The sequence below is a fragment of the Dama dama genome, chromosome 23, assembly GCF_033118175.1.
Source record: "Dama dama isolate Ldn47 chromosome 23, ASM3311817v1, whole genome shotgun sequence".
NCBI classification, from domain to species: Eukaryota; Metazoa; Chordata; class Mammalia; order Artiodactyla; family Cervidae; genus Dama; species Dama dama.
In genome coordinates, this window is record NC_083703.1 from 61,570,391 (window position 1) to 61,597,987 (window position 27,597).

Genomic DNA, 27,597 nt, shown 5'->3' on the forward strand with positions numbered 1-27,597 from the left:
GAGGGGGGCCGAGAGGCAGAAAGCATGTGGCTGGAGCCCCACGCCTCTGAGGAAGGAAGGAGAGGGTGACCTGGGATGCTCTCCCCACCCCTCCCCCTCTGCATTCCCCGGAGGTCTGCCCCCGTGGAGCCACAGCCCAGGCGGGGTGGGGGAAGGGCAGGGGCGGCGCCGAGGGGAATGAATAATTGAAGTATTAGGGAGGAGGAAGAAGAAGAGGAAGAAGAAGAGGAGGCGGGAGCCGCCTGCACAGGGTCCTCCCCACTCCGCACCCCACCCCCCTCCGCCGCCCGGAAGTCGCTCCCCGCCTCCTGCTCCGCCAACATGGCCGCGAAGTCGGATGGAGCGGTGGCCGCGGCCGGCCCGGGGCCGGAGGGGGCGGCCGGAGGACCCCGGGGCAGTGCAGGAGGGCGCGGGGAGGCGACAGAGTCAGCCGGGGGGCCCGGGGTGACGGGGGAGGGGGGCCCGGGGCCGCGCTACGAGCTGCGGGACTGCTGCTGGGTGCTGTGCGCGCTGCTCGTGTTCTTCTCCGACGGCGCCACGGACCTGTGGCTGGCGGCCTCCTATTACCTGGAGGGTCAGCACACCTACTTCGGCCTCACGTTGCTGTTTGTGCTCCTGCCCTCGCTTGTCGTGCAACTGCTCAGCTTCCGCTGGTTCGTCTACGACTATACAGAGCCCGCGGGGGCTCCGGGACCCGCCGTCAGCACCAAGGACAGCGGTGCCGGCGGGCCGGTCGTCAGCACCAAGGACAGCGCAGTCGGCTTCCGGACCAAAGAAGGCAGTCCTGAGCTGGGCTCCCGACCCGCGCCCTCCTCGGCCAGCACCTACCGCCGCCGTTGCTGCCGCTTCTGCGTCTGGCTGCTGCAGACCCTCGTCCACCTCCTGCAGCTCGGCCAGGTCTGGAGGTAGGAGAAACTCAGGTGGAGAGAACCGAGTTGGAGGAGTGGGGGTGGTAAGGGGCTGCCCACCGCCCCAGTCCTTCTATGACCCTCCACGCCCCCTTATGTCCTGACCTCCGCCCCGCCCCACCCTATTACAGTTCTGATTCCTTCTCTGCCGGCTCTTTACTGACCTCTGCCCTCTAACTCTGACCAGCTTCAGTTACATCCTCTCTGATCTGGCTGCTGAAGATAGGGAATGGGGCAAGAAGAAAGAGAAAGAGAAAGAGATCATCAGGGGTGTGTGAATGAGGAGGGCCCAGGGCCAACGGAGATGAATATGAAGCTTGGAACAGGGCCCCAGGGCTCCATCCAGCCCTGTCCTACTCCACTTTGCCTGAGTGCTGAGTCTGAACATGGGCTTAGGAAAGATCTCAGAAGTCCTTCCCTGCTCTCAAAGATTCTCAGTTTGGAATTGCAGTCCATTCCCAACCTCCCAGGAGAAACAGAATTTGAGGCAACTAAATGAATATCCTCCCCAAACTTTTTGGACTTTTGAGAAAGGGTGTACTGGACCCAGCTGAGAGGTGTCTAGCTCTTTCTGCTTCCTAAGATTTCTTCAGTGTCTCTACCCTTACCCTCAAAAGAAACAGGGCTATGGGGATATGGGATCTTGAATCTGAGGTTAGATAGCCACCAGCTGTTCTTTCATCTCAGGACAGTAAGACAAAACTGAGGCTTTGTACAGCAGCCTAATTCTAGGCTTCTTCCTCTGCCAGGACTGAGGGTGCATGCTGAGTGGAGCTGAATTAATTGGAGACAGGGGGAATTCTGAACCTAGGGTTTCCCTTGAGTCTGTATTTCTCTAGCAAGTTGGGCTCTACTGTGTACTGACAGAATGAACTTGCCTACTATTTGAACTTAGGCAAACCCCTCCTCCCTCCAAGCCTCAATTTCCTTACCTGTGAAATGAGGGAGATTCCCTCTTTTTTTCATCTCATTGACTTACCACCACATTTTGTTACCTTTGTGGGTTGGTCAGGTGAGGGAAGGTCTTTGTAAAAGCCCTGCAGACTATAACATATTTTAGGAATACAATAGATTATCATGATTATCACAGATGTGGGGAAAACATGGAAAATGTCAATGCTACTGCAGAGTAAAGGGTGATTATTGCTGTTAAGTTTATTCTGCTACTTGTTAACATGTTCTGCTTAACTCAGTAGATTCAGTTCTGGGTTGAGGGTTGGAAACAGGACTCCCAGGGTTTGTCCCAGCTGCTCACTTGCTGTGTCACCCTTGTTATGTTGCCAAATCTCTCTCTGCCTTGGTTTCCCCATCTATGCTTTGCCTAGATGTTCTTTGTATTCCATTTAGTTTGCCCTGGGGGACGAGGTGGATGGAACTCTAGCCACAAAAGGTGGTGTTATTATTATTAGCTTGACACATAAAAATATTCATGTCTACATCCAGGAACTAATCTGCATTTATCATTCTGTGCCCGAGTGGACAGATGGTGAAAGATATTTTTAGATTCTGAAATGGTAACTTCCTATTCTTGGTAGCCAAAGCTTCATCCCCCTTTCCCTTCAGCCTAAAGTGGGCCAACTGCCCCTTGACTCACTGGCTACCTCAAAACCTCCTTCTCCCCATGCTCAGAATCTACTTACAAGGAATGAATACTTTTTTTCTTAAACATAAAACTGAATTTCCCTCAAACAGAGCAAAAAATGACAACGGGGTGGGGGTGGGGTCTCAGGAGAGTGGCCGCAGATGGCTGAGAGTCCATTGAACTCCATGGTTTCTTAGATAAAAGGGCTAGCAATTTCTACTCAACCATATTTGTAAAGTGAGGGGGTTGGGATGAGGTGATTTTGCAAAGATGACAAAGTAATAGCTCTTGGATTGAACCTGGCCTACAGTAGTGTTTTGTCTAGCTTGTATAATATTTCAAAAATTTAGAGTCCTCACTCTCCCTTGGAAAAAAAGGCATCTAGCAGTTCCAGGCCTGGAACAATTTAGACAGGATATTCATGCTTCAGTTTGTCCAGTTCCATTCTCTTTTATCACATCTGGACATGAGACCCCTAATTTACAGTTCTGTAACAATTGTTTTATTAAGCACTCACTTTGCACCAGCCTATTGGTTGCCTTTTTACCTGCTTCATCTCCTGTATCCCTCCTAGGAATCCTGTAACATGGTTGTATTATCATTCCTACTTAACAGATGAGGGAATGGAGGCTCAGAAAGGGGACATCCTTGCCCAAGGTCACACGACTAGAGAGTAGAAGCGTTGGGACTCAAGACTCTCTGCCTTCAAAGCCCAAGTTCAATTTATTTACCCTGCAATTCTGCCACTAAAGTGTCCCCCAAGCTCGAAGAATTATGAGTCTGAGATCCCAAGATTCCAGGATGATAGAAAGTCAGGGCTTCTGCTAGACTGAGATAAGAATGAGAAAGGAGGGGGAGGGAGTTGAACTATGTGGCTAAGGATGGGGAGACAGTGCATATTGTCAGAGAAGTGCTGGATTGGGGGTAGTGTGGGGATCAGGAGACTTTATGCAGGTTTGTAACTAGCTTGCTAGGTGACCTTGGGCGAGGGCTCTTCCCACCTCTGGGTCTCAGTTTCTCTGTACATAAAATGAGAATAATAGATTTGATGACCTTAAGAGCCTTCCCTTTTCTGGAATTCTGACTCTGGGTCTAGTTATCAGGGCTGAAGCCTCTGGGCTCCTGTCCCCAAAGCTCTGGATTCTAAAATGACTGAGGATATGGCTAAATGGAGGCATATTCAGACGAGAGGCCACCAGGGTTGGTATTCCTAGAAACTAAGCAATGTGGGCACAACGTGTTTGCTTACCATGTGAAAGGTTCCCACAAAGAACAGCTTCACTGTTCAGTGGGACTTGGTGCAGATGTTCTCACGGGTGGAACCTGGGGTAATGAGGAAGATGTGTGTGTGTGACCTGCAGAATCAAAGCTGGGGGATTGGTCAGTCATTTACTTCCTGAAATTTTGAATAAATTAATCCAAATAAATTAATTTGAAACCTAAAGATATTTTTCAACCCCTCATGCTTGTACTGATACAATGCTGAATCAAAATTTGAATACTTTAAGGAGCTAGATAACATAGACCTGTGTCAGTACATGGGTTTCAGTCAAGGGGACAGTATGAGGCAAGCCTAGAGAAGCTGAAGCTACTACCCAGCTCCAGCTGATGGTGCCATGTGAAATCATGGACCAGGTGTTGTCTTGATTTCTCTTGAGAAATCAGAAATTGGGATTTTTTTTGGGGGTGGGGTGGGGTGGGGGTGAATTCTGCCAGTATTTAACTACTAATTAAGGTTTTTAAAAATAATGTCAACTACATGAAATAAATGTGGGCCCTATCCCCCTTGTAACTTCTGGCCGGTTCCTCACAGTTGATTGAAGTCCTTTGTTTTTCTGTTCTCAAACAATGGGTATTATTATTTTAAATGCAAAATGGGGCTCTGAGGTGGGAGAGGAAGGAAAGTAATTCACAGACACTGTTTACCCTCCATGCCTCAGCAGGCCCCATGTGAGGTGCTCGAGGAATATGATCTTTTTTTTGCCCTGAAACTTTCCCTCTGGTGGCAGTTGATTTACCCATTTATAAGCCAAGAAAGTGAGACTTGGAGAAGTCAAGTAACTTGCCCAAGGTTACCCATCGAGGTAGTAGGGGAGAGGTGAGATGTCCACCTACCTTTGTCCAGTTCCCAAGCCCAAGCTCTATCCCTGGTACCATCACACTGGCTACATTAGAAGATTCCAGAGCAATGGCCCAGCACAGAAACAGATTGATCCCCAAGAGAACACACAGATCTTCTGGTCAGATACGAAGCTGGCTGTGGGCTGGACACCAACCTGTGTATTCATCCCTTTCTGCCCAGCACTCCTCCCCGCCCCACACAACCCTCTGAGTTGTTAAGCCACTCAGCACTGTTAAGCCAATTAAAGTCCTAACCCTGTCCCCTCTGACCCCGTGGGCAGCAGAGCAGTAAGCCATGAATCCTGCTTTCCCTAATCTTAAACTCACTGGGCCCCAGCTTTGCCCAGATAAGCATGGTTTGTTAAGCCAATTAGTGGGAGACGATCTGGCATGGGATTCCTCCCAGGCTGTCGGGATCTGGGGACCCCAAACAGGAAGGAGAAGAAGGAAGGAGGCAAACTGGACATTGAAGGCCCTCACTCTAACACCTCCTCTATGTTTAGGCCCCAGTATTGCTCCCTCTGCCGCCTCACAAGCTCTGCAAGCAAGAAAAGTTTAGAAATGAATTAGTAACCTCCCTGGTGTAAAAACTAGGCTCTGGGTTTCCTCTCTGGGAAACTCTATTCTTCACTTAATGGTTAAGACCATGAACTCTGGATTCAAATGTGCTCGATTCAAATCATGACTGTACCACATTATATATGTAATCCTGACAAGACACATAATCTCTCTGTGCCTGTTTCATCCTTTATAAGTGAGACCATAATGGTGTCACCTCTTAGGTTGTTTCAAGGTCTCATGAGATAATATACCAAGGGTTTAGCAAAGAACCGGCCCAACATTAAGTATTCAGAACCGCTGGCAGTGGTTCATACCATCAGCCTGAGCTTTATTCCCTGTGGGAAGAGGTTTGTTCACTGAGTAAGTGGTCTGGGAGTGGGCAGGAAGGTAAGAGGGCCTAGAAGGCCCCTAGAGCCATAGGGACATGGCAGCTGAGCATTAATCTGTAATCATTCATTCCACAAATACATGGAGCACCAGCTGTCTACCAGGCACTGCTCTGAGCACTGGAAATAGAGTGGTGAACAAGACAAAGTCTTGGCCCTCTTGGAGCTCAAAACTCCAGTGGGAGAAACCAATAAACAAACATAATATAATATAAATTACCTAACATAAACATAATATTTAATAAAAATATAACACAGAATATAAAATATAATGGGTCAAGAAAGTGGTAAGCCCTAGGGAAAAAGTAAAATGGGTTAGAGTGTAGTCCTTCAAGATAAGGTAGTCAGGGCAGCCTCTGTGAGGGGTGGGCACATGGGCAGAGGGCTGAACAGGGTGAGGGGGAGCTGTGTGGACATCTTGGGATGGGTGTTCCAGGCACAGGAAAGGAGCAGAGCAAGAAGAAGTTTCTGGGGCAGAGGAGAGAGCTGAGGGGAGAGTACAAGAAATGATTGTGGACAGGTTGGCTGGGGTTGGACAACGCAGGGCCCAGGGGAAGTTTGGGGTTTTCACTCTGCACAAAGTGGGGAGCCCAAGAGGATTTGAGCAGAGGAGGAACAGGATCTGGACTTAGGTTTTGCAACGATCACTCTGGCGGCTGGATGCAAGGGTAAGGCCTCCTGGAGGGAGGCCAGGGTAAGTCTGGAGACCCACAGAGAGGCTGCTTAATGATTCAGGTGAGAGAAGATGGGGGCTGGACCAGGGCAGTAGCAAAGCAGAGAGGGACCTGTTTCAAGCATAGCAGACAGGGCAGCTTTTCTTCTTTGGTCAGTTACCCCATTGGGGCCAGTTAACGGCTGAGAACTCATACTCTGGAATCAGCCTTATTACCTGTGTCGGCCGCTTTCTGTGATTTTCGGCAAATGGTATAACTTGTCTGTGCCTTAACTTCCTCATCTGCAAACTGGGCATTCTTCCTAACAATATCTGTCATGTGGGATCTGGAGGAGTAGTGAATTAAAGAATGTATGGGTATCACAGGACCTGGAACACAGGAAGTGCTCAATTCTCAGTAACCATTACTATTTGTATTATTACTTATAAAACAGGTCAGGAGTTGGATTCCACAGTGGTTTTCAAACTGCGTTTCACCTCTTACCATCATTTCAGCCTGAGCATCTCAAGTTTCTCTTTTCTTGATATGATGACTACATTTCTAAGATTTTGTTTTGACAGCCCTACAACTGAAACATGTTTTACAACCCCTTGAACTCCGTGACTATCCGCAAGGTCCCTCCCTGCTCTGACCTTGCAGGGTTGTTGCAGTCCAGTCTCACCACCCACCTCCTGGGAGACCCCTCTCCAGGATGCTCTCCACCCCACCATCCTCCCCTCTCTGCCCAGCTGGCAGCAACAGGCCATTAGAGCAGCCCCTAACAGACAGCAGCGGCAGTTGGGCCCAGTGTCCCCTGTTTGATCCATAAAGACCACACAGGAGAAGCCCTGGGGGAGGAGGGAGGGCTGCCAGGAAATGGCTTTGAACCCCCGGCAGCTGGGGCGATGGTCCCTAGGGAGAGGAAGGAAGATGGGCTGGGATTACTCTGGCCTCTCCATTCACCACTCAGCCTTTGTAAGGGCCTCGGAATTCTTCCTTTGGGAAATCCTATCAGCCTCCAGTCCCTCCCCTCCCCAACTTACCCCTCCCCATCCTGCCTCCACCTGCAGTTCTAAAGCTCAGAGCTGACCCTGCCATTCTGTAGCCAGAGGGCCAGCCCTGGCTCCCCTCTGTCCATCGAGTGAGTCTTATAGCTGTAGCCTGATGTCAAGCCCTTTACCTCCTGCCCTTTCATCTCCTCACCACTCTGTCCACCCCCGACGCACCCCACCCTGCCCATAAGCCACACGCTCTTTTCCTTCATGCCTCTGAGCAGCTGCCTGCAGTTCTTCCTTCAGCAACACCTCCCTCGCCTCGCATCTTCCACCCAGTGAAACTCTGCACTCCCTTCAAGGCCAAGCTCAAATGCTACCTCTGGGAATTCCCTGGCAGTCCAGTGCTTAGGGCCCTACACTTCTACTGCAGAGGGCACAGTTTCCATCCCTATTTGGGGAACGAAGATTCTGCATGAAGATTCTGCATTCGGCAAGGTGCAACCAAAAAAAAAAAAAAAAGAGTCACCTCTTCAGAGTAGCTTTCCCTGAACAAACCAACACGTGCCACCTTCTACCCCTCACACCCCAACTCCCACCCCCTCAATCAGACAGACTGTTGTTTGTTCTTTCATCTAAAATGGAAATTGCTTGCTTGTTTTGTCTGTTTAAAAAGGAACTGTATGCACTCGTTGAAACCTCAGGCAGCACATGAGAGGTCCCAAGAAGACTGTCCTCGCTCATGATCTCTGGGGGCTGAGAGGTAGGGTTAGGAGAGACTTTTCCCTATTAACTAGGTATTTCTTATATCACATGAAGATTTTACTCTGGTTTTTAATTAACCAAGAAATACATGTATACATTTTACCCATACACATTTTAAAAACATGTCTGTAAAAAAAAAACAAACCTGTTTGTAAAAAATCAGATGTTATTAAAAATTATAATTTTAGAGACTTAGATTAGATCGTTCCTCTTCAATCCTGTCAGGTTGGGAGTGTGATAATGTAGAATAAGGACTGTTGAGCCCAAACTCTGACTCTGCCACTTATGAGCTGTGTGACCTTGAGCAAGTCACTTAACCTCTCTGGGCCTGTTTCCTTATCTGTGAAATGGAATAATAACATGCCTCTACAAATGGCCCTTGTGAGGGCTATTGAATTAATATATGGAATTTGCTTTGCACAGTACTCAAAACATCATACGTTCTCAATTAGTGTTAGCTAGAGTTATTGGCTTATTGTTACAGATGTGGAAATTAAGACACAGAGGTAACAGCCTCCCAATACATAAGTAGCAAAGCCAGTGCATAGGAAGCCATGCAGTTGGGCTCCCAAGCCCACATGTGTAACCACCAAGACATACTGCCTTCTACTAGTGAAGTGTATTCTTAGAAAACAAATAATCATGCGTTGCTTTGAAAAAAGTCAGAAAAGTATTTTTTTTATTTTAATATAAAATACCTACTGTTAACACATTCTGGGTTCTTCCTCTTAGACTTTCCCCCTAGGCACACTCACTCATTCCTCTTAGCCCCACTGTCCTGATCAGATTCTGTTGTGATCCTTGCCCACCTGATTGGTTTTCTTACCAGATTACAAGCCCCTGGGGAGTTGAAGCCTCGTTCATTCTTCTCTCTATCCCCCATGGTGAATGACTCCAAGCAGACCCTCTGTTGCTCTTGGTGGCCTTGTACCCAGCCAGCTTTGATGAGGTCCATAGGAGCTTCTTGGGGCTTCCCTGGTGGCTCAGTGGTACAGAATCCTCCTGCAATGCAGGAGAAGCAAGTTCAATCCCTGGGTCAGGAAGATCCCCTGGAAGAAGGCATGGCATCCCACTCCAGTATTCTTACTGGGAAAATCCCGTGGACAGAGGAGCCTGGCAGGCTATGGTCCATGGGGCCACAAAGAGTCAGACACGACTGAAACAACGGAGCCTGCATTGGAGATTCTCAGAACATGAACTCTGTTGAAGCAGGGTTTGCATCTGTGGCTGAAATGGGGAGCGCTAAGGCAATGTGGGAGGACTTCACTGTGTAGACATGACACTGGGGTCTGCTTAGGCCTTCGTCTGCAGCTGCAGCCTTCCAAACTGTCGGTGAAGAAATGCAGCCTCAGGGCAATACATATGTATTGGTACAAGATGTAGTAGGAGCAACCCTGGGGCTGAGTTCCCAGGAGGATGCACGAGCGGCTGACTTAGGAGACAGAGGAAGTAAAATTCCTTGTATGCAGTAAGTGCTCAATAAATTTTCACATGAACTGAATAGAATCTTGAAAATCAGAACTTTTTCCCCACTGTTAATATTCTGGGTTCTTCCTCTCTGACTAAAAGTTACTATTAGTAATGTGACTTCAAAAAAAATTTATTTTACATTGGAGTATAGCTGATTAACAATGTTGTGTTAGTTTCAGGAGTATAGCAAAGTGATTCAGTTATACATATATATGTATCTATTCTTTTTCAAGTTCTTTTCTCATTTAGGGTATTACAGAATATTGAGGAGAGGTACCTGACTTATACAGTAGGTCCTTGTTGATGATCTAGTTTAAATATATCAGTGTGTACATGTTAATTTCACACTCCCAATCTATCCCTCCCCTCATCTTTACCCCCTGGTAACCAAAAGTTTACTCTGTAAGTCTGTGAGTCTGTTTCTAAAATCAGAATCTTGAGCAAGACATTTCACTGCCTGGGATTCAGCTACCCCATCTGTAAAGTTCAGCTGGGGCCTTGGGAATTCTGGATGAGTTTTCCCAGGACTCAGACAAGACAGCAAAGTAGCTGAGAGCTTGGAGCAGTGGTACAGCCCATGGCACCATGGCTTCCTCGCTAGGTAACCTTGGGCAAATTGCCCTACCAGCTGGAGCTCTAGTTGCATTTGAAATGGGATGATAGAACCCACCCCTTAAGGTTCTTGTGAAGATGTTTTGAGGGACTTCCCTGGTGGTCCAGTGGTTAAAACTCCACGCTTCCAAAGCAGAGGACATAGGTTTGATGCCTGGTCAGGGAACTAAGATCCCACATGCTGTGCATCCAAATAAATAAATAAATTTTTTTTGTTTTTTTTTAAGGAACCATCATTACCTTAAATGACCATATTCACTTATTTTAAAAAAAAGATGTCTTGAAATAATATAAATGCATGGGCCTTCACATACTATATTCTCAGAAAATATTTACCACCAATTATTATTGGCCCAAGTAGCAGTCCATCCTACTTGTTTAGTAACAAGACAGGGGTTGGGAGAAGGGCATCAAGGGACCTGATGCTCACTACCTCTCACCCCCGGACCCCCCTTTCAAGAAAGGAGACTTATCTGTGACTCAGAGACAGTGTGAGGATAGGTGACAATAGGTTAAAGGGAGGCAGAAGCTGTTTGATAAGAAGGAAGATCACCTTGACAATCAAGATGCCTTTAAGAAAGCGGGTTGCCCCAAGGGTTTGAACTCCACGTCCCCAGACATGGATGCAGACAAAAGTGGCTGACTTTGGCAGGGGAGCTGAGCAGAGCCTCCTGCCTTCAGTTTGAGGATAAACCAGTCATCTCTAAAGCCCCTCACAGTTCTGAGTCTGTGGATCTGACTTGAGGGCTTTGTGACACTTACCTGCCAGACCACAGGTTGCAAATCAGTGGCCCAACAGCAAGTCCAGCCTAAGAGTGTGTTCATTTGGCCCACATGGTATTTTTTCCCCTCCTGTTTAATGAAACTTTATTATGGAGATAATTTAAATATATAAAAGCAGAGGGAACAGGATAATGATTCCTCCATGTACCACCATCCTGTTCCAAGAATGATCAACTCCTGGCCAGCACCATCTGAAAGAACTTTCTGCGGTGATATAAATTTCATGTGTGTGTGTGTGTGTGTGTGTTATCATTGCATCCATAAATATTTCAGTACATCTAAAAAATAGACTTTTAAAAACTTTAACTAAAGTATGTAATACTGTCACCATACCTAAAAAAGAAATAATAATTTCTTTTAAATTCATATGGTAGTTTTAAAATTAGTTGCCAACATTTCCAAATTGAATTTTGTTTCATTTTTTGTTTTTTTGCATAAGTATCCTAATTTCCAGCTCTTCCTGAAAAACTGAAATTCCAGCCATACTGGGCTCACATTCTCCCTCCCATGGCAGCAACCAGTCAGAGCTGAGGGACAGCTGCCTTTTTAGACAGGACATCGCTCTATCATTCCCCAGAGTCCCTAATAATATCAGCTAGGCCCCTCTACCATCTAGGATCCCTCAGACCAGAGATAAATGAAGTGGTGCTTTTTTCCCTGCCTTGATCTTCAAGCACCTTCAGATGTCACCAGGAGACCAGGATCTAACTCCCTCTCCCTCACAGGCTCACATCATCCCAATGTCGCACAAGGATTTCAGGAAAAGGGGAACAAAGAGCCTTGGGCTAGAATATGGAGTTCTGGGTTTTAGTCTCTGCTGTGCACCCATTTCACAGATGGGGAACGTGAGGCCCGAGAAGGAAGGCGATCTGGCTGTGCTCAAACAGTGAAGGACATGAGGCAGGAACCTGGTCCCAAACACTTTGCTGGAGAAGAGCCACCTGCTCCTCTGCCAGGCAAAGAGAGGCACTGGTTAGGAGCTGACTGCAGTGGGTGGGTTAAGAGAGGGTCTCAGCTTTTCAGCCAGAGCCTAAAATTAGTGGCAGGGAGATGTTTGGCCTTAGCCCAGCAAAAAAAAGTGCTGTGTCTCTGTAGGGGGCTGCTAAGGAGGAAGGAGACAGCCTAGCTCCCAGCACCATACGAAATGGGAGCCAAACGTGTAAGATCGCATCCTTTACTGACATTTATGACTCATTTGGCTGCCAACTCCAGGAAGGTCCCATTTTGCATCCTTGCAGGAGCACACAGCATTGACGGGTGGACAGATGGGAGGGAGCCGCAAGGCCATTCCCCCCAAGAGCATACTTGGCCACAGTGCAGGTGAGGTAGCTGTATAATTGGAGGCCCAGTGTTTCCCAGGGAACATACAGATCACATCTAGGTCCTCAGCTTGATCCGTGTCCTGCGGTGAAATGGGGGAGTTATCCATCCCTAACCTGAGGTGCAATTCAGATGCTTCTGGCTATTGACCTTGGGCAAATCACTTCTCCAAGTGCCTGCTAAACATCTCTGAGGTTCATCCCTTCTGTCTGGGCCATCCTCACCTCTCACCTGGTACCTCTTCTCCCACCCTCCACCCTTGCTTCCTTCCAATCTGTTCCCTACAGCCAAGGTACTCCCTCTAAAATGCAGAAGTACTATCTCACGTGATCTTCATCCTCTTGTTTAAAACCTCTCTTTGACTTCAGATAAAGACTAAATGCTTCACCATGGACTCTTCATCCCTTGCTTCCTCATCTCCTTTTCAGGAGCTATAGCCATTCTGACTACTTACTTCTCCCTCCCAACTCAGGACCTCTGCCCATGTTGTTCTTCTGCCAGAAACCCCCTTTCTTCCCTTTACCTGGTTAACTCCTATGCCTGCTTCAGATCATGGCTCAGTAGCCACCTTCTTCAGAAAGCCTTCCCTGACTGCCACACTCTTCCCCAGCTGGGCCCTTCTCCAATAGCACTGCCTTCCTCTGCACTGGAGCACAGAAGCTGGTTGGAGCATGTGCAGAAGCCGCAGAATGTCTGTTGTTTCAGGTTTACATGACGATTTCATTAACGTCCAGGTCCCCCACTAGACAGCACCCAATGGATCAGGTCTATCTTGCTCCTGAGAGTGCTTAGAACAGCTCCTGGCATACAGTAGGTACTCAAAAATGGTGGGTGAATAAATGTCAGTGAACCTCCTCTTTTCTGAGACTCAGTTTCCTCATCTGGAAAATGGGGATCATGCCCACAAAATGCCATAAGCTGCACTGAGAATGTTAGCAGAGTACCTACAGAAGGTCTTCAGAGAGTGATTGTTATTTTCTGGAGGCGGGCAAACACCCCAAAGAATACCTTGTCCTGAAGGAAATTCCCTGGACCTCTGTCCTCTGAGGACAGATTCAGTCAGCACCTGGGAAAGTCAGCAAGGAATAGGTCTCAGCCCCACCAGAAACTAAAAGACCTCCTCTTCTTGCTGGAGCTTCTGAGTCTGTCAGCTTCTTAAAACTTCCTATTGGTTGAGTGCTCCGTACTGGGCTGGGCATTTTATACAAATCACCACTTTCTTTCTTTTTTTTAATGTTTTTCATTTATTTTATTTTTGGTTGCCCTGAGTCTTCATTGCCATGTGCAGGCTTTCTGTAGTTGTGGCAAGCAGGGGCTACTCCTTCATTGTGATGTGCGGGCTTCTCATTGCGGTGGCCTCTCTTGTTGCAGAGCACAGGCTCTAGGCACACAGGCTTCAGTAGTTGTGGCACATGTGCTTAATTTCTCCAAGGCATATGGGGTCTTCCCGGACCAGGGATCGAACCCATGTCCCCTGCGTTGGCAAGCAGACTCCTAGCCACTGTGCCACCAGGGAAGTCCCACCACTTTCTGATATCATAGCTACCCAGAAAAGCTGAGCATGGAGCGGAGGGGTTCAGAGAGGGATGCAACTTGCCCAAAACTACACAGACAATAAATGATGGCATCAGGATCTGAACCCAGGGCTCCCTGACTCTCAAGATTGACTCTTTCCCTCTGCAGTTGACAGCCTTCAATTGGGGGCTTATAAAATACATTCATACTCCTTATTCACCCACTCCAGTACTCTTGCCTGGAAAATCCCATGGACGGAGGAGCCTGGTAGGCTACAGTCCATGGGGTCTCGAACAGTCCCACACGACTGAGTGACTTCACTTTCACTTTTCATTTTTCACTTTCATGCATTGGAGAAGGAAATGGCAACCCACTCCAGTGTTCTTGCCTGGAGAACCCCAGGGATGGAGGAGCCTGGTGGGCTGCCATCTATGGGGTTGCACAGAGTCGGACACGACTGAAGCGACTTAGCAGCAGCAGCAGCACTCCTTATTCACCCATTCAAGAATTCAACAAATATATACTAAACATTAACAATGTGCCAGGCACTAGCGGCATAGCAGAGAAGAGGACAAGCATGGTCCCCACACTCATGGAGAGACAGACAAGAAATATGTAAGCAAGTAAATTAGATCATCTCTGGTTGTGATGTATATTATTAAGAAAATAGGGTAACTTGATAGAAAGTGGCCAGAGGGGCAGAAGTGCTTTGGAAGGCGGGGCACGGGGGATATGGGAAGGGCTCTCTGAGGAGGTGACACTGAGCTGAGATGGAAAGAATGAGAATTTGCCAGGTGTTGTTAAAGCCCTTTTTAGGCAGAGGCCCTGAGGCTGGAAAGAGCTTGGGGTGTTCAAGAAGAAGCGAGACCAGTGTAGCTGGCAATGGGGGAGATGGGGAGGGTGGAGGGAGATGAGGTCCTAGAGGTAGGCAGGGGCTGGATCACACTGGGCCCCAAAGGTTATGGCGAGGATTTTATTCTAAGGGGAATAGGGAGTGACATGACCTGATGGAGGATTTTACAGAACCCCTCAGGCTGCTGTGTGAAATATATGGTCTAAGAGGGGAAGGATGGAGGGAAGGAAATCAAGGTGGACACAGGCTGCTGCTGCTTGAGATTGAGTGGCTTGGACCAGAGAAATAACACAGAAATGGAGAGAAATGCTTGGGTTCAGGACACAGCAGTAGGGTCTTAATGTTATCAGAACTAGATTGGTAGGGAGATGAGCCTAATGAAAACTCCCTGGGGCAAGCAAGAATCAGGTTACTGGGACCTATTTTATAGGAAGACTAAAGCCCACAGAAGGGCTGGACTTTCCCAGAAAGACCCAGCCTTAAGCCTGGGTCTCCTGACTCTCCACCCAAAATTGTTTCTCTGCCCCACCCCACTCTCCCCAGGTTTCTCTAAACCCACGTAATTCCAGACAAAGCTTTAAGGTCCAGCCCCGTCCGACATGGGTCCTCACGGACAGCACTCTGCTCGCCCTCTGGGCAACCGAAGCACCTTCCCTGGAGCAGGGGCCCATGGAGAGCCAAGTCTGAGTCCTAAGTCTGGCACGAACTTGCTGGGTGACTTTACACAAGTCGCCGCCCCTTTCTGGGTCTCAGCTTCTTCATAAGGATAGTAATAGGGATACTATCAAATAAGGATAGTAATAGTGTCCACTCCAAAGATTTGCTGTAAGGAATGGACACTATGTATAAAAAGCACAGCCTGTCATACAGTTGGCACTCAATAAGTGCGAGCTGTTATTGTTATTAGTGTCTGCACACTATCCCCATACATACTGCCAGAGCGGCAGTGGGCTCAGTTGGTCCCGTGTTCCTGTTCCTTCCCATCAGCCTTGCCTGGTCGCCCTCCAGAGCCTGCAAGCCGGGCCCACACTGGAGACCAGAGAGCTGGCTGTGGTGCAGGGCTGTTCCTGGATGGAGCAGGAGCGGGGGAGCCGCTGGAAGCTGCTGTGTTTTTTGGCCCAGAGCTGTGAGGGGGCGTGGAGAGGGATGAGAACACACACTCGGAAACGCGGAGATCGACAGATGGAGGCGCCGAGGATGTGAGAGACGCAGACAGACAGAGAGAGCCCTGGAGTCGGGAGAGGGGGAGCAGGCAGGGGAGGGCGGCCGGAAAACTGGCAGTCACGCGAGCCATGAGCTGAGCAGCAGATCAGCAGATGGACCAAGCCACGGAGAGACCGAAAGACAGACCAACAGGCAGTATCCACAAGACAGACAGAAAGACAGACAGAAGAGCAGACCTGGTATCCAAGGGGACAGACAGCCTATCCTGACATCCAAGGGACAGAGAGACAGATAGGCTGACTTAGGACCCCAGGGTCAAGCTGCCTAATAGATGGACATAGTATCTGAAAGACTACGTGACCTATAGTCCAAGGACAGACAACAGGACTGACCCAAGGTCCCAGGGTAACACTGACTGACAGACAAGTAGATTGACTGACAGTAATGGAAGGAAAGACACATAAATAGGTTGACCCTGCATTCACAGGACAGACACAACAACAGGCTGATCTGAGCCAAAGATGGAGATAATGACCCACAAAGAAGTGGGACTGAGGACCACAGAGAGACGGGTCCAGGCTGACCATCTGCACGGAGACTGAGGCCAAGGCCAGCAACCTTGACTAGTGCCAGAGACTCAGGGTAACCCAGGAGCACAGGAGACAGACAGGGTGACCCTGACACTGGGCCCAGAAGCTTCCGGGCTTCTCAGGGATGTGGGATCCCTCATCTTTCTCCCTTCTGCCTCTTAGAGAGGAGCCCTCAGTGCTGGGGGATGCTGGGCCTGGGGAGAAGGGAACGAGCTCTGTCCATCTCCTGCCCAGCTGCCTGCTCATGGCGGGGGACGGTCGTGAGGAGACAGCCTTTTGGATCCTTGAGTGGGAGGATGTCACACCTCCACTCCTGGTTTCTCTTTTCTCCAGGCTTGCTTGTTTTGCTCCCAACCCCAGCCTTAACTATAAACACTTACTGTTCCAATTTCCTCCCAGACAGTCTTCTTCTCTGAGCCCAAGACTGGGAGTCAGCAAATTAGATCCAAAATAAGACTTCTGAGCACCTGTTTCCTCACCGGTAAAATGCGGGTGGTAGAAACTGTCTGTTAGATTCGGTGCACACCAGCCTCAGGCGATTTAAGGCTGCGGGGTAAGGGGGATGTCAGAGTTAGTTAGGAACATCAGGGAAGGCTTCCTGGAAGAGGAAGGACAGATATTCCAGCTCTATGCTGACTCAGGCAAAGAAGCCCCAGGGCCACCAAGGTCGGAGGGAGACACTTACAAACACTCATGCACATGTATTCATTCAACAAATATTTATCGAGTGCCTACTACACTTACTGATGCTGAGGATACAGTGGGGACCAAGATGGATGAGGTCCCAACTCTCAGTGAACCACAGTAGTGTAAATTAATAAATAAGATTGCTTTATAAGGTATATTAAGAAGAAAATGACAGAATAATATGAGAAACGAGAGGGATTCAGCAAAAGTGGAGGGGCTGACATGGGATGGGTGGTCTGAGGCACCTCTCTGAGAAGGTGACCTGGGAGCTGAGGAAGAGACCCTGGAGTCACAGGAGGATCTGGGGAAAGGGGGCTCCAGGCAGAGCAGGCAGCAAGTGCAAAGGTCGGAAGTCAGGAACAAGTTGGGCTGAGTTCCAGGAACCTCTAGGGCACAAATGAAACAGTGGTTTGAGATGAGGTAAGAGAAACAGGCAGGACCAGATGGTTTAGGGCCTGCAAGCCAAGGGGAGATGCTTGGATTTTACTTCAAGTGGGAGGGAGGCCCTTGGAAGGGTTTGATATGGGGAATAACATGATCTGACATGATTAGTTTTTAAAATATTCCATTGGTTGCCATGTGGATAATGGATTATGGCAATAGGGTTGGGGCAGGAGGTGGAGGTGGGGGGCAGGAATGAATGTAGGTCTGAGAAAGCAGAGGATAATGATGGCCTGGACCAGCGTAGTGGCAGCGAATGGACAGACTGAGGATATGTTTTGCAGGAGAGCAGAGGCACTGCCCTCAAGGCTGGATTCCTTTCCCTGAGACAGGATGTCCTGTGTGGATGGCATCAGTCCCATTTGTGGTGAAAATCAACTTTTTCCACATAGAATGGAATTGGGTGGGCTGCCTGGAGGAGGCGTTAAGGGGGGCTGCTAGTACATCAACCACATTTCAATGAAAAGAGAGGCTGCTTGGTGATCAGGAGGAGCCAGAGGCCTCCACCTAGCATATGCTCCCCCTCTCTTTGTGCACATCCCCCTACAGTTTACAAATGTTCACAACAAGGGGTGAAATGAGGCTTAGAGAGATAGAATATCCAAGGCCACACAGCACCCAGGGCAAGGGCAAACCCACAAACCCAGCAATATCTACTTTGCCTCCTGATCCTCGCCCCAGTGGCTGTGATATAGACAGAAGGGCAAGTGCTGGCCCCTTTCTAGAGAAGGTAAAACTGAGGCCCAGGAAAATTAGGTTATGTGTCCTGGGCTGGGCTGTTTTAAGACCTTTATGGGCCCTACATCTATCTATCAAGCATATTAAAATGCAGCCATATCAAACATCGAGTGTAAATTATATATAATCAGATGAAAGCCAAATTGCAGTTGACTGGCAGATATGATGTTCTGTTTTGCAGACATTTAATTAAACATTTATTAATTTTGATTCTACAGTTTTTCCCTATGTTTTAGAGCCAATTTTTCCCCCTGGCTTCAGACGTTTTCCCAGGCCCATGAAAACCTTGCAGGCCTTTGGCAATGAGTGTTTAGTGCAGACTGGAAGGGACAGCCACGATTTTTGGTCCTGTTGCCAAAAGGGGCAGAATGAGGCTAAACGGAGACCCTTTTATCCCCAGACTGCAGCATGATCTTTCCATGCTCCCCGTTGACCCAGTGTTCTTGAGTCTCAGAAGTCTTTCTCTTCCCCTCCCGCTTCCTTGCTCCAGCCCACAGCGGCCCTGGGCTGGGTGAGCCCTTTGTCTGCAGTTCGCTGGGGCATGGGTGTTGGGAGCTGGCACGGGAGGGGGCAGGAGTGGGCAGGCAGCCTGTCAGCTGGTGATGGATGCTGGCCGGGCTGGGGCCTCCCTCATGCTGACCTAGGCCAGGAAACAGATGGTCTTCCAGCCTGAGGGAAACTTCCAGGGTGTTGCCCTCCCCCAACTCCCCAGGCCCCTTCACATTGGACCAGCTGGTCTCTCCTTCCTGTCCAAAGCCAGAGCCACAGGACTGGGAGAGGGAATGGGGAGCAGGGAGACAGGCTGGGATGCCTGGTGTGCATTTGGGGCCCTCAGATGCTCTGGGGGTCATCTCGGTCTCTCTCTTAGTTGCCCCCACTTCTGGCATCTCCAGCTCTGTGCTCGGCCCCTTCCTCTGTGCCCTGCCTTAACTCAGCCCTGTCATCTCATGCCTGGACCAAACCCCAGCCTTCACCTGGCCTTCCTCCAAGCCAACCTTCCAGAGTGAGCTTTCTAAGCCACCGAGCTGATCATATCACCCCTGATTCTGGGACTGAATTCAGATTTAGAATGAAGTATGAACTCTTCATTCCAAAAATTCAATGCCCTTCACAATTCTAGTCTTCCAAAGGCCCAGGAAAACCCTCATTTCCAGGCCTGGCAAAACACTGGCCATTCCCCTAAAAAGCCATGTTCTCTTGTGCCTCTATACCTTCACTTCAGTTGGATCTTCCACATGGAATGCCCTTCTGTGCCTTCTGTGCCTTCTGTATATGTTCCCATGCTTGCTTTAAAACAGATCAAATGTTTCTTCCTCCAGGACATCTTTCCTGACCCCCTTCCCCAGCTAAAGTTATCCATCTCCTCTCTGAGTTCCACAGCATCTTAGAGCATCTAGTTCAGCTCTTAGCTTATCTCTCTTTCCCATGTGACTATGAGATACTTGAGGGCACAGGGCCTAGCACATAGCAAGAGGTGAAGATACCCTCGCTATGTAAGTGAATGTTCTAGTTGCAGAGATCCTTGCAGGGGACAGGTGATGGTAGGCAGGGGTCCAAAGAATAGTAGCCAGAGGGAGGCAAATTTCTGCTCAATCAGAAGAAACACAATTTGGCTCTTGAGCTGTTCAGAACTGAAGGCTCTGCCTCAGGAGGTAGAGTATCCCTGTTCTGAGAAGTGTGTGAGCAGAGGGGTAAATGCACAGGCCGGGAACTGCCAGAGGGACTCCAGCGCTGGACGGGAGAGTTAGACTGTGGGGCCTTTGCATGTCTTGAGTCAGCTTCTGAGGGAACAGCCCTCTTCCCTGTCCTCACTGCCATCCCATAGTGTGTCACACTGAGGGTGCATCTACCCCACCCACTGGTCCTGGGAAGACCCAGGGATGGGAAGGAGTGCCCTAAATGGGTGTTTCTGGCCATGTTCTGGGGGGACACTTTGGGTCCCAGAATATTAGTTCTGAAAGGATCTTCAGCGTCATCAACCCCATCCCTCTTGTCGGCAGATGGCAATGCTGAGGCCCAGAGAGGGCCACACCATTGCTCAGACTGGGATACTTATTTGGGGAGACTCTGGGTTTTAGCTGAGCACAAATTCCAGGGAGCACTGTGCTTCCTCCCTTGGGCTGGTGACACACAGTTGACTACAGAACATCCTGGAAATGCCAGCACTTCACATGTGGGAATAGACCCTCAGATCCCTGGCTCCCTGATTCTAGATTCAGGTGATATAGCCATTGAATCTGGTGGGATTTTCTCCCCTGATCTGGAAGAATATGACTCCTAAGGGAGCCCTCTCTGGTTTCAGCAGAGGGCACACCTGTCCTGTGCTTCAGAAATTGGGAGTTGAGTTTGCCAGGAGTGAAGCTGCTGGGCAAGGAACCAGGGCCAGGATCTGTGTGGACAGGTCCTTTGTCACCCTAATGGGCATTGCACTTTATAGTTGCAAACTATCTCATCCATTTAATCCTAACAGCCACTTTAGATGGGATCAGCTAGGATTCAGAGAAGGTCTTCTTCAAAATCACACAGCAAATTAGAAACAAAGTCAGGAATTGAAGTCAAGTCTGCAGGCTCCCTTCCATACCTTCTACAGGGTCACCAGAGTTCCATTCAGTTAAACAAGTTTGCAGTCCTGCAGCCAACATGGATTGGCACCTACCATGTGCAAAGAACTGAGGATGTAGCAGTTAGCAAGCCAACCAGTCATCCTTATGGAGTTCAGTCTGGGGGAGATGGATGCATAACCAGGCACTTACAACTAACTGTGACAAGTGCAATGTTGGAGGAATGCTAGAGAGAGCCCCTTACCTCAGATGGGGGTGGTCAGCAGAGGCTGCCTGAAAGAAGTCGTGTCTAATAGCTTAGCCTTGGATGAAAAGCAAGACTTGTCCAGGTTTAGGGCTAGGATGGGGATTGAAGGGCAAGGCAAGGTGTTCCATGAAAATGAACGTGAGCATCGTGAACATCTGTGATGAGTGCAAAGCAGGTGGAGCTGTCGAGTTTGTTGTGAGCAGTTGGTACCAGAGGAAGCAGCCAAGTTTCAAATGCCAGGGGATCTCTGAGCAGCTTCCCTATGGGGAGAACTGGGCACTCAGAGCTGGGGTTGGGGAAAAGGCCAGGAAGCTGGCAACAGAACTGAAGGCTGGTACCCGAATGGTGCCTGAACCTGTATGTGGGCAACTCTTTATGGCTTACAGTGAGAGGCAGTGTTGTCTAATGGTTAGATTTGAATCCTGGTTCCACTACATCCTAGTTGTGTGACCTCGGACAAGGGACATAACTCTCTGGGCCTCAGTTTCCTCATCTATAAAATGGGGATAATAATAGGGCTAGTGTAAGCTCAGGGTAGCGTATCAGGAATCGTGCAAAGAAAGCAGGACCTAAGTCGTCACAGCAATAATGTGATGTTGGTAATGCCGCATGAAAGGCTTGCTCTGTGCCAGTGCTTCAGGCTGGTGAACCCACTGGGAACAGCTCTGTGAGGTGATCCTTTTGCTATGTCCGTTTCCCAGCCTGGGAAACAAGCGGAGAGCAGTAAGTGCCTTGCCCGGGGCTACACTACGCCCCGGCCCTTTGCACTTGCTGGCGGGGGCGAGGGGCTGGTTGGGAGAGGGCGAGGGGGCCCAGCGCGCGCGAGCCCGAGGCCCTGAGCACCGCGTCCTCCCGTAGGTACCTGCGCACTGTGTACCTGGGGCTGCAGAGCCGCTGGCGCGGGGAGCGGCTGCGGCGCCACTTCTACTGGCGGATGCTGTTCGAGAGCGCCGACGTGAGCATGCTGCGCCTGCTGGAGACCTTCCTGCGCAGCGCGCCGCAGCTCGTGCTGCAGCTCAGCCTGGTGGTGCACGAAGGCGGCGCGCCCAAACTGCTGCCCGGTGAGCCCCGCCCCGCGCCTGCGCGCCCCCGAGCCCCGCCCCCCGGGGCTCACCTGTCTCCAGGATTCAGAGGACAGCGCCACTGGTCCGCTGCCCAGGCTTAAGGCCCCTTGGGGAGGCCCCGTCCACCCCCGCATCCTTGGGCCACTCACTGTCCGGGTTTTAGAGGCCCCGCCCCTTCTCTCCCCATCTTCCAGGCCTCTGGAGACCCCCCACGTCCCCGCCAATGGCTCACTTACTCTCAATGTTAGGCAACACCCACGCCCCTCCACCTCACCCCCTTGCCTCCTCTCAGGCCCTCTCCCATCCTCCCTTCCCCATTGCCAGGGCAGACGAGACCCCACTTCTGCCAAGTCCAGAGAGGCCCCTGACCCCATCACCACACTGCAGGCTCTCAGGGAAGTTCCCTGTCCGTTTCTTTCCCTAGACTGTCCCCATCCCAGCCTGCATCTCCTGGGGACCGCTCTGCCTCAGACCTTCTCAGTCACCACCCGTTTCCAGAGAGCCTTTCCATCCCACCCCTGGCTGCTCTTCAGCCCCCTGGAGACTCCTCCCAGGGTTTGTCCTGGTCCCCATGCAGTCTCCCCATGCAGCCACCTTGCTGTGCTATGCTCAGTCAGTCGTGTCCGACCCTTTGCAACTTCATGGACTGTAGCCCGTCAGGCTCCTCTGTCCATGGAATTTTCCAGGCGAGAATACTGGAGTGGGTTGCCATTTCCTTCTCCAGGGGATCTTCCTGACCCAGGGATTGAACTGTTATCTCCCAAGTCTCCTGCATTAGCAGGCAGATTCTTTACCACTGCGTCACCTGTGTCAGAGGGAAAAAACCACATTCCCTATCTCCCTGGGGCTCCCACTCTCCTCCCACCCAGACTTTGCCTGACACACCCTCAGTGTTTCAAAAGACTCTATCACCATCTCTCAGGTGCTCCGAACATCCCTTGCCCAGGGTCCCGGGCCCCTATCGAAACTTCCCACCCCGGCATTTTCTTCCCATGCCCTCAGCTGTGCTCAGCTTGAATATTCCTTTCCACGCCCCAGCCTCATCCTGGTGGCCTATAGCTTCTAACAGTCCCCTCTGGCTCTCCATTCCTTAATCATGACCCTGCTTCTTCACCTCCTTTTCACTCCCAGAGTCCTGGACCCTATTTTCCCACCCCCCCACCAAGACCCCTGAACCCTAACAGCCCCCTACTAGAGCCCTGCACCTGACCCTTACAGAGATCAAAATCACCCACCTCCCCTCTCCCTTGATATCCCCGCCCCTGTGGAAGCACCTAACCCTGCCACTCTCAGCCCTGTGGAAGACCACCTCCCCAAACCCTCCCCACACCCCTCTTGATTTAGAGACCCTGCCCCCCACACCTCCTCAGAACCCTGCTCCTGACCCAGACCCCTCCCCCTTTCCCCAGACCCCAACCCAGACCCATCCCTAACCCAGCCCCCCCCACCCCCACCCTGTCTCCACAGCCCTGTCCATCTCCGCCTCGCTCGTGTCCCTGGCCTGGACGCTGGCCTCCTACCAGAAGGTGCTGCGGGACTCACGGGACGACAAGCGGCCGCTGTCCTACAAGGGCGCCGTGGCCCAGGTGCTGTGGCACCTGTTCGCCATCGCGGCCCGCAGTCTGGCCTTCGCGCTTTTCGCCAGTGTCTACAAGCTCTACTTTGGCATTTTCATCGTGGCCCACTGGTGTGTCATGACCTTCTGGGTCATCCAGGGTGAGACGGACTTCTGCATGTCCAAGTGGGAAGAGATCATCTACAACATGGTAGTGGGCATCATCTACATCTTCTGCTGGTTCAATGTCAAGGAGGGCCGCAGCCGCCGCCGCGTGACCCTCTACTACTGCATCGTTCTGCTGGAGAACGCCGCGCTCACCGGCTTCTGGTACTCCAGCCGCAACTTCTCCACCGACTTCCACTCACTCATTCTGGTCTGTGTGGTGGCCTCCAGCTTCGCGCTGGGCGTATTCTTCATGTGTGTCTACTATTGTCTCCTGCACCCCAACGGGCCCATGCTGAGTCCCCAGGCCCCCGGCTGCATCTTCCCTAAGGCCCCAGGGCCCTGTGGCCCACCAGCCGACGCTGTCACAAGTCCCCCAAGGTCCCTGCCCAGGACTACAGGCCCTGAGCGGGATGGGGCCTCCGTGGGAGGCGAGCGTGCGGGGACCCCCACGCCACCTGTCTTCCAGGTGCGGCCTGGCTTGCCTCCCACACCTGTGGCCCGCACCTTGCGGACAGAGGGGCCTGTCATTCGGATTGACCTGCCTCGAAAGAAGTACCCCGCCTGGGATGCTCATTTTATTGACCGCCGGCTCCGGAAGACCATCCTGGCGCTGGAGTACTCCTCACCCACAACGCCCCGCCTGCAGTACCGGAGCGTCGGGACCTCCCAGGAGCTGCTGGAGTACGAGACCACAGTGTAGGCCAGAGTTCCCCGCGGAAAGGGATGAACTTTGGCTGATCCCACATCGACCACAGTGTTGAGCCCAGAATTGCAGGGCCACCAGGCTGAGGGCGAGTGGATCTGTGGGTCCAAGGGTAGAGTGGCCCCCATCGTTGGGTTCTTTCTTGGGAGGGGACAGCCTTGTGGAGCCCCAGCCCTTGGCCCTGTTTTCAACCCTGCGGCCCATTTCCTAAACTCTTTGGAACCAGGGCCCAGGGAACCAACTGGTGCTACACTCCTCGTGAGCTGCCCCACGTTCTTGGAGGCCTCTGTATCACGGCTGGTGCCAGTGGCCCCACACCTCTCCCTGCCTGGAGTTGGCCACCTGGCAGCCCTGGCGGATCCGCCAGAGGAGGGAGTTCATGACCTAGGCCCTGTGCTCCTCAGGGGGTGTGGGGGTGGGCTGCCTCTGAGAAGGATGGAAGAGGCCACCGAAGATGTAGGGTGAGGTGGGAGCGTCTGGTGAACGAGGTTGGTACAGCCCTTGGGGGTCGAAGCCTAGAGCCTGGGCAAGAGGGGGATTAAAGGAGGGAGTTGGGGTGGGGTGGGAAGTTGGGGTGGGCTGGGCTGACAGTGCTGGAGGTGGACAGGAGGAAGAACCCTGAGACATCTGAGGGGTCTAGACTGGCAGAAGCATGAAGGGGTGGCAGATTTGGGGGAGAGGAACTTGACCCGGAGCATAGAGAATGTTCCTGAGGAGATCCCCCTTGTTGTGGGCGCTGTTACGGATGAGGTTCCAGACACCTCAGGTGAAATGTTTCAAGGAGCCATTCTTTGTTCTAGGTGAGCCTCTGGAACATATCTTCTAGATAAAGGTTTTGAACACAACAGATAAACTGCCTGGGAAGATACTCTGTCCAGGTTCGATTGTAGATGAGCTGCTGGCACATTCAGCAGAGGAACTTCTAGAGAGACATTCTTTGTTCTAGACTAAGTTCTAGGACACGTAGCTGATATAATATCCTAGGGAGTCACTCTGACCTGTATTCTGTTATAAAGGGTGCAGACACTGGCACCCCTCCTCCGCGCTGTGGCAGGGACTCTAGGGGAGTGGGGGCTCCAGACCCCTATGTGAGTGGAATATTCTAGGAATGGGTACCCCAGTTCTAGACTTCTAGGGTTTATATGAGTTCTGTGCCCCTGTGAGCCTTGGTCCATAGCCATCTTCCCAAGAAGAAACTGTCCTCAGAACCTCTGAGACATTTCAATTTGCCAGCTGGTTCCCAGCTGGGAAAAATTAGCTATGAGGACATGACATGAATCTTGGCTTTTAGCCACCTTGCAGATGAGGCTCCCTGGAGCGGCAGCTGTAAAACTGACTTGTTTTGCCTCAGATCTGACAACCCTCCAGGACCCAGGGCCCAAACACCCCTGGGCATCCTTGTGACCACTCTCCACCTGGGACAGCCAGTCCTGGATAGTGTCGGGGGTACGGGAGCTGAGACAAAGGAGGTTTTGTGGGGTGAAGGGCCAGAGCCTCTAGGTGAAGCTTGGAACCCCTCCCCTCAAAACCTCCTCCCTCATGCCTACTGAGGCACGTTCACTGCAAGGGCTCAACAGGCAATACTAAGGACACATGCAGACCTGGGCTGGGACGAGATGGATTTAAGAATCCTAGACTATGCAAATTAGAGGGGCAAATTAGCCCTTCAGAGTTCAGCCTCCCTTGGGTTAAAGATGGGAAGTGAAGCCCAGAGTGGCAGCTAGTCTCACAAGGTCCTAGACTCCTGGCTGTCCCATCAGATAGTGACGGGTGACAGTGAACTTGCTGAAGGTGCTGGAAGAGGGCCACACTCAGGGTGTGCAGGGTAACTCCAAAGGCAGAGAAGACAGGACTGCACACACACACACACACACACACACACACACACACACACACAAAAGCACATGGCACCCCCGTAATACACCACCTCAGCTTCCCCCCGCAGCCCCCCTCCAGCCCAGGATGGTGTATACCTCCTTCCCATCTACATACAAAGAGTGTCCCTTCTCTCTTCCTTCTACTTCCTTGATCCCTAAGATGCCTCAGGAGCCAGGCCTCAAGGTGACGGGGGTTGGGGGAAGCCCAAGGTTGACCCAGACTCTTTCTGGTGGGTTCCGTCATCCTCCTTGTCCTCTGTCCATCTGTTTTCAGAGATCAAATTCCATGGCCCTTTGTGAGGTGGGCGCATTGAGGGTGTGGACCCAGATCTGATCTATTGCTTCTCCTGGGTTGTCTGCACCAGGAGTTTTCACCCTGGACTGTTTCACTTTGACTCCCCCCTGCTGGCAACATCCTGACAACAGAGGTGATCCATCTTACAGAGGAAGAAACATGTCCCCTCAGAGAGGTCCATCTGGCTGCCCCATTACCCAGCATCCTAGAAAGAAAAGTTTAGACGGCCCTCCCTGGGAGCTGATAGCTCCAGGGGCTGCCCAGAGAACCAGAGTAGAGACAAGCAGGCAGTGCCGACATGTGGCTGCAGGCTCTCATTTTTGGATCTTACTCCACCCCTAGCCCCACATTGTCTCAGTCCTACAAAACCTGCCCTTAAAGGCCTTTGCTTGCAAGGACGTCTGAGCATCAGAAGCCGTCTTGGTCAAAGGGCCCAAAGGAGGGCGTTGCAGGCACCTTTTGCTTCTCATCCTTGGAAAGGCCTCTTTTGGACTCCCCCCTCCCTCCATACCTAGGAGCTCAGCACTCCATTTCTCCCAGACCTGGGATCCCTCTCTGCTGACCTGTTGCCTCCTTCATCTCATCCCTGCTGGTTTCATTGGGTTGGAGGAGTCGGTGCGGAAGGGTCACCATCCCATTCGAGCTATTTTATTTTCCTTTCTGTGACACAGTCTACCTCAGCCAGTCTCTCTTCCTTGCCAGAAGTGGACACCCTGGGTCCTTGCCTCCCGCTCTCCATTCCCTGTCCTCCACCCTAGCCTGACTCAATCCTTCCCAGAATCTCTAGAGGGTGCTTGCAGTGAGAACCACAGCCCAGAGGGGACTTTAGAGTCCCCTAAGCCACCTATCCTCCATATCTACTAGAAAGAAGAAACGGAAGCCCAGAGAGCACCAGGGACTTGTCCAAGACCATACAGGAAGTCCATGGTAGAGTTAGGTTTTTCCTGGGGATGAGAGGTAGTCATTCAGTTGCTACATCATGTCCG

At 50.9% G+C, this 27,597-nt stretch overlaps 1 protein-coding gene across 1 annotated transcript; it reads left to right on the top strand.

The window, feature by feature from the left end:
* Positions 1–321: 321 nt before the first annotated feature.
* Positions 322–24,436, top strand: XKR7 (XK related 7). Its single transcript, XM_061125912.1, has 3 exons — positions 322–905; positions 21,808–22,010; positions 23,481–24,436. Exons 1-3 carry the CDS (start codon positions 322–324, stop codon positions 24,434–24,436), a joined length of 1,743 nt encoding a protein of 580 aa, XP_060981895.1.
* The last annotated feature ends 3,161 nt before the right edge of the window (positions 24,437–27,597 follow it).

Bases quoted from the DNA above. Each gene is read 5' to 3' on its own strand.
- XKR7 (XM_061125912.1), top strand. From the start codon at position 322: ATGGCCGCGAAGTCGGATGGAGCGGTGGCCGCGGCCGGCCCGGGGCCG. The intron at 906-21,807 runs GTAGGAGAAACT...GTCCTCCCGTAG, and splicing joins CAGCTCGGCCAGGTCTGGAG to GTACCTGCGCACTGTGTACC. The intron at 22,011-23,480 runs GTGAGCCCCGCC...CTGTCTCCACAG, and splicing joins CGCGCCCAAACTGCTGCCCG to CCCTGTCCATCTCCGCCTCG.